General features: G+C 41.6%; 1 protein-coding gene across 1 annotated transcript in view; it reads right to left on the bottom strand.

Moving 5' to 3' along the window:
- The window catches only part of AK9 (adenylate kinase 9), a 175,220-nt gene that overhangs the window by 6,740 nt on the left and 161,784 nt on the right, over window positions 1-6,696 (bottom strand). The window contains exons 38-40 of the mRNA XM_006839988.1: window positions 5,117-5,313; window positions 3,430-3,599; window positions 3,143-3,241 (exon numbers count right to left, since the gene is read on the bottom strand). Of these exons, the coding sequence (XP_006840051.1) occupies window positions 3,143-3,241; window positions 3,430-3,599; window positions 5,117-5,313 (466 nt within the window). The remainder of the gene's footprint in view (window positions 1-3,142; window positions 3,242-3,429; window positions 3,600-5,116; window positions 5,314-6,696) is intronic.

Genomic DNA, 6,696 nt, shown 5'->3' with positions numbered 1-6,696 from the left:
TTGACAGCTGGTAAGCCAGCTACTTCACGCCTTGGTAGTGGTTATGTGCCGTGGAGTCAGTTCTTACTCATAGCGACCCTGTACAGTGTTTCTGAGGCTGTAAATATTTATGGGAGCAGAAAGCCTCATCTTTCTCCCATGGAACAGCTGGTAGTCTCGAACTGCCTTTATAGCCCCCCATTTTTGGTAACCAATGTCTAAGTTGCTTGTCCCTATCAAACCTGTGTACTGAGGGGACAGGCTTGATTCTTGATGTGAAAAATCATTCCTTCTCAGTTGGAATTTTGAGCAACTACATCCATAAGGGTCGGAACCGACTAGACGGCACGTAACAACAACAACAACATCCATAAGCAAAGTTTCAGTTCATCAAATTGTAGCAATTTACACTTGCTTCCTTTATCAGACTTCTTATCTTCCACTAATTGAATTCTGATCAGCAAGCCATCAAGCTAGGCCATATGGGTACTATCTGCAAGTTTGGGCATTCTTCTGTGCCTCCCGCACATTTCTGACCAGCTGGCCACTGCACTCTCAGCTCTAGCCCCCAGTGGCTAGGTCAGTGTCTATGGGCTCAGGAGTTTACAAGTTTCCCTAAACTGTAGACCAGACAACACTTTCTCTTCTCTCTGTCATTTCAAGGTTGAAGGGTGTCTATGGAACATGCATTTCCCCATTTCCACTCACAAGCAGACCAAGGCAGTCACCAGAGTTTATAAGCCTGCTCAATGTTCCCTTTGAGTTTCAGTCTTGGAAGGGGGTTTACCCTGATGGGCTGACTTTTCTGCCTTAATGGATCCCAGGCGAACAGCTGGTTTGTTCTTGTAACAGCCAAACAGTCTGCTTTTTTTTTTTTTCCCCTGCTGGTCTGCATGTCCTTTCAAGTGGGGATGTCCCACCTCTGAAGGTTGTGGTGGGACTCCGGATTCCACTTAAGGCCCCAATTTCCTCCTTTTTCACATCTGACCTGCTTCTCTCATGACCTTTAACCTTCTGGCCACTAAAGGCATCTGTATCTGTAAAACATCTGAACTATTGTTGTTGTTGTTAGGTGCCATCGAGTCAGTACCGACTCATAGCAACCTTATGCACAGCAGAATGAAACACTGCCTGATCCTGGGCCAACCTCACTACTGTTGCCACACTTGAGTCCATTGATGCTGCCACTTGGCCAATCCATCTCGCTGGGGGTCTTCCTCTTTTTCTTTGACCTTCCACCTTACCAAACATGATATCCTTCTCCAGTGACTGGTCATTCCTGACAATATGTCCGAAGTATGAGAGATGAAGTTTGGTGATCTTGGCCTTTTAGGAGCACTCTGGCTGCAGTTCTTCCAAAACGGATCTATTGGTTCTTTTGGCAGTCCATGGCACTTTCAATATTCTCCTCCAGCACCATAACTCAAAAGCATCAATTCTTCTATGGTCTTCCTTATTCACTGTCCAGGTTAACTATAGGCAGGTTCTTAATTTCCTCACCTCTCACCTTAACCTGATACGGCACTATGGGTTAATGCACTGGCCTGCAAAGTCTCTTGAACCACAAAGTCAGTGGTTCAAGTTTACCAGGTGCTCCTCAGAAACCGTATACAGGGTTGCTATGGGTCTGAATCGACTCAATGTCACTTAACAACAACAATTGCCACTCAACCCTCCTACAAACCATATAAAAAAACAAATCAACTGCCATTGAGACAACTCCAACTCAGTTGTAACCCTGAAACTTCATCTTTCTCCTGCAGAAGAGCTGGTGGACTTGAACAACTGACCTTGTGGTTAACAGTCCAATGCTTACCTTACAGCACCACCAGAGCTCCATCACCACTCCTCAGCTCTGTAACTGGCTTCCCTTCAGAAACTATTCTTGCCAAAATCACCAGTGAATGACTTGTCGGAGAGGCTTTCCAGCCCTTGTCTTATTTGCCCTTCAAAGCAGCATTTGAAGCCATTGACTATACCCTTCCAGAGAAGATGTCTCCCCGGAGTAACCTCCATGGTGTTTCCCCATGTTGGCTCTCCTTTCACCTCTCTGTGGGGTCCTCTTTTTCAGTCTCTCCAGAGACTCTTCTTCAGACATGTATTCTGGTGTTCCTCAGGACTTTACCCTATGCCCTCTGTTTTCTTCACATCACTCTTTGAGTAAACTCAAACACGTATCTATTGGAGTGACCAGTTTGCTGAGTAGCATAAACATATATTCAACTGCCTACCACAGATACTTAAAACACAGCATGGCTCAAACTAAATGATTCCTGTTTTCCTGCAAAACAACTTCTCTCCCAGGGTTCCCTCTCAGAGACAACACCACAACCAATTTCCCTGACCCAAGCCAGAGACCCAGAATTCACCTTTGACCTTCCTTCCACCTTCTTCCCTCCCTCAGGCCCTCATCCAAGCTGTCATCCAGGCCTGTTGATTCTACCTACTAAGTATTTCTCACGTCTGCTCACTTTCCTTTCTTCTAACACCAAACACCAGAGTCCAGTCCATATTATTTTGGATAAAATTTCACTCTCAATATATAAAGTATGGAGTCCTGGTATGGTACTGAAGGATACACACTAGTCTGCTAATCACAAAGTCAGCAGTTCAAACCCACCAGCCACTCCTAGGAAACACTACACAGGGTCAGAACCAACTCAACGGCACTAAACAACAGCATATACAGGCATAGGTATTATTGTGTGATGATTCAATTCAGACTCAGAGCAACCCCAGGCAACAGAGTAGAATTGCTCCACAGTGTTTCCAGGCCATCATTGTTTTGGGAGCAGATGTCCAAGTCTTTCTCCCTTGACAGCCAAGCCTTTAACCAGTGCGTCACCACTAGGGCTCCTTATAGTTTTAGATATAATGGTGGTGGTGGTATGCTGTGGAGTCGGTTCCGACTCATAGCGACCCTGCATAGGTTTCCAAGGCTGTAATTCTTTACAGGAGCAGAAAGCCTCATCTTTCTCCCATGGGATGGCTGACAGTTTTGAACTGCTGATCTTGAGGTTAGTAGCTGGACTCATAATCACTATGTTACCAGAGCTCCTTAGGTTTAGATATAGGTATAAATATATCCTCTTAGCTCCTAGTGTATTGCATGAAGTATCGAATATATTCAACAAAAAATTTGTAACTTACTACATGATCTCACCTGAAAAATTTCTGCAGTTTTTCTTCAGTCTCACAAATATATATACGATCCTGATATTCTAAAGCATAGTTAATGTTCCCAGGGATTAGAGCTTCATATCTGAAAGACACACACACAATCAAATGTATGATTAATATGCAATACTGTATAAATAAAAATGTCAAAAATGTTTTATTTTTCTACCTATGCAATTCGAGAAAGAAAAAGAACTTTTTCAATTAAACAATAGGGAAGTTTAAACCAATGTGAAGACAACATTCCCTGTTTTCACAAGGGTGAGGACTTGCCTTTGCTTTCCATCTTGGTAGGTCACTGGGCAGTATCCTTGGAGCTCTGCACACTTAGGGAAACGACACTTCAGCTCTGATAGTGTCAGCCTTTTGGGAATCATGTCGGCAGATGGGAGTGGATAGGGTGCTAACGGAGGCACGTACTGTTCTGGGTTCTCCAAGAATTTCTATTTAAAAATGACAGTAGGGAGACAGACCATTTAAAACAGGAAACTTACACCAATCAAAATCCATTAAAAATCTGCAACAATTTGCCCTTTTCTAGTAGTGATGTCCTGCCCTTCAAACCACCTAAGGGCTGTTCTCTGCATTGTACCTTTTCCAGTTGGAAGTTCCTTACAGTAATTGTTCTCTTAATCTCATTTTACTAAGGAGCTCTGGTAGCCTAGTGGTTATGAATCGGGCTGCGAACCTCAAGGTCAGCAGTTCGAAACTACCAGCTGCTATGCGGGAGAAAGAGGAGGCTTTCTGCTCCCACAAAGATTTACAGCCTTGGAAGCTATGGGTTGGAACCGACTCGATGGCATATAACAACAACAATCTCATTCAACGAGTCCTGGTGTGGCGCTGTGGGTTAATGCGTCAGGCTGCAAAGCCGTTTGAACCACAAGATCGGCGGTTCAAGCTCACCAGCTGCTCCTTGGAAACCCTATACAGGGTCCCTGTGGGTAGGAACCCTAGGGTAGGAACTGACTTGACAGCAAACAACAACAACAATCTCATTCGTTTTCACAGAAAATATCTGTTGAGCTCCCACCATGTACCAGGCACTAGGGACTACTGCTGACCTGTCGTCTTGTTCTGCAGTATATATAATCACTAGGTAGACACCCTGGATGCAGCTGAGTTAATTTCTGATTTTAATTATTGCTGTCAAGTCAGTTCTGACTTGCAGTGATTTTCTAAAAAGGGTTTCCTGGGAGTGGCTGTTGGGTTTGAATTGCTGACCTTGTGGTTAGCAGTCCAGTGCATATCCTACAGCACCACACCAGGACTTTAGTTAGCTCTCTGTAACATGACAGGAGTGGACCAGATACATGAGCTTTCATATCACTTCCAGTTTTAAATTCTGGGATTACCATTTAAATAAGCAGGAAGAAACAAATGCTCCCTTAATGTAGCCCCTCCCCACCCTCACTAAAAAATCTAATCCTTTAGGGGAATAGTGCCCAGGTTATAAACACATTATAAAGTGTTCAGCTTTCATTATTATTTTCAGCTGTCAACTTCTTTTATATCATCAAGCTTTGGACATTATAATATCAGAACAAATCTGTATTCTGTTTCATTTAAAGACAAATGTAAGGCACACAGGGAATTTCTGTTTATATGTAATAGAGAATTGTCTCTAGAAATAAGACACATACACACATCAACTCTCTCTTCATTTATACTACCTTTAACTTCCCTTCTGGAGCCTTGGAGCTGATCCCCTGAGTGCCCACCCTCCATGGGGAGGAATGGGAAGGTGTTCACTGTTGGGTCTCCCTCCCTGTGAGGGTGGTCCAGTCCCAGCCCACATCATGGAAACTGGACCTTAGCTTTGTGCCAAAAATATGTCCTGGGATGTACATCTTATGAACAATTTCTGAGTTGCTTCACTGGTCCCAGGTTCTAATAATGGAATTCCAGCCCTATTTGATGAACTCCCCTGGTAAATATTTGGAGTTAGGAACAAACTTACATTTAGTTTTTCCAAAGAATTCATTTTATAATAGTGTCCCCTGAACTCTGCTGCAAATTCCAAGGAATTCATTACAGAGCAATCAAACAATTCATATGCTTCGGCTAGGCTGACAGGACAGAACTCCCCAAATTCTCCAAGGTGAGAAATCAGTTCTTGAGGTGTGATACATAACTTGTCAATGCAGGCAGCTTTCCCTGTTATTAACAAATTAACTATTGTTAATTACTTACAGTATATATATATATATATATTTTTTTTTTTGGTAGAACACACAATGATTAAAAAAATTAAAATAATGTAGTTACAGAAGCAGTATACTAATGCATAAACATTGTAAAATTCCAAATAGTAGATTAAAAAGTTAAAAAGTCAGTTTAAATCCCTGTCCTGCCAACTTAACACCCACTCCTGAGAGGTAATTACTGTTGGGTTTGTACCGTGTTCATACTTTTTCCTACACATTTACATACATACATAATTTTTTACATATAGGGTTATAACAATGAATTCATTCTCAGAATCCTCATGGCCTTGTTCCTTGTACAATATTCTCTTAGTCACATTGTTCCCACATCCCATATGGTATCTTCTTTGTAGTGTCCGAAGTTAAAATTCTCAAACAAATGTCTGTGAAACCTCTTACACATAATATTTTTGAAGTCATTGTTATTTTTAAAGATGTCAGCTATAGATAACCTTCCTTCCATTTTGTTTATTTCATATAAAAGTCAATTAAGTTATCTAATAGGTTGTTAGGTGCCATTGAGTCAGTTCCAACTCATGCACAACACAGGAAAACACTGCCTAGTCCTGTGCCAGCCTCACAATGGATATGTTTAGGCCCACTGTTGCAGCCACTAAGTCAATTTATCTATTTATCTTCCTTTTATTTGTTGAACCTCCACTTTACCAAGCATTATGTCCTTCTCCACGAACTGGTCCCTCTGATAACATGTCCAAAATAAGAAAGATTTTTATTTTCTTCACATTGAGATGCAATTCATACTGAAGGCTGTGGACTTGGATCTTCATCAGCAAGCAAGTTGTATCATCTGCATGTTTCAGGTTGCTAATGAGTCTTCCTCCAATCCTGATGCCACCTTCTTCTTCATAAATATAGCTTTTTGGATTATTTGCTCAGCATACAAATTGCCTAAATGTGGTGAAAAAATACAGCCCTGACACACATTTTTCCTGATTTTAAACAATTTCATATCCCCTTGTTCTTTTGAATCACTGCCTCTTGGTCTATATACAGGTTCCTCATGAGCACAATCAAGTGTTCCAGGAATGCCCATTCTTTGCAATGTTATCCATAGCTTGTCATGAACCACACAGTCAAAAGTCTTTGCATTGTCAATAAAGTGCAGGTAAGCATAAACATATACATGTGCTATATATATATGTGTGTGCTATATAGATGTATATATTTAGAGAGAGCACAATATCAATAAAGCAGAAGTAAACACCTTTCTGGAACCCGTATATATATATTATATAGATGTTTGCTGTTGTTGTTAGGTGCCATTGAGTCGGTACTGACTTATAGTGACCTTATGCACAGCAGAATGAAACAC

Source organism: Chrysochloris asiatica, unplaced genomic scaffold (genome assembly GCF_000296735.1).
Source record: "Chrysochloris asiatica unplaced genomic scaffold, ChrAsi1.0 scaffold00027, whole genome shotgun sequence".
In the NCBI taxonomy this organism is placed as follows: domain Eukaryota; kingdom Metazoa; phylum Chordata; class Mammalia; order Afrosoricida; family Chrysochloridae; genus Chrysochloris; species Chrysochloris asiatica.
This window is presented reverse-complemented; position numbering and strand designations above follow the sequence as displayed.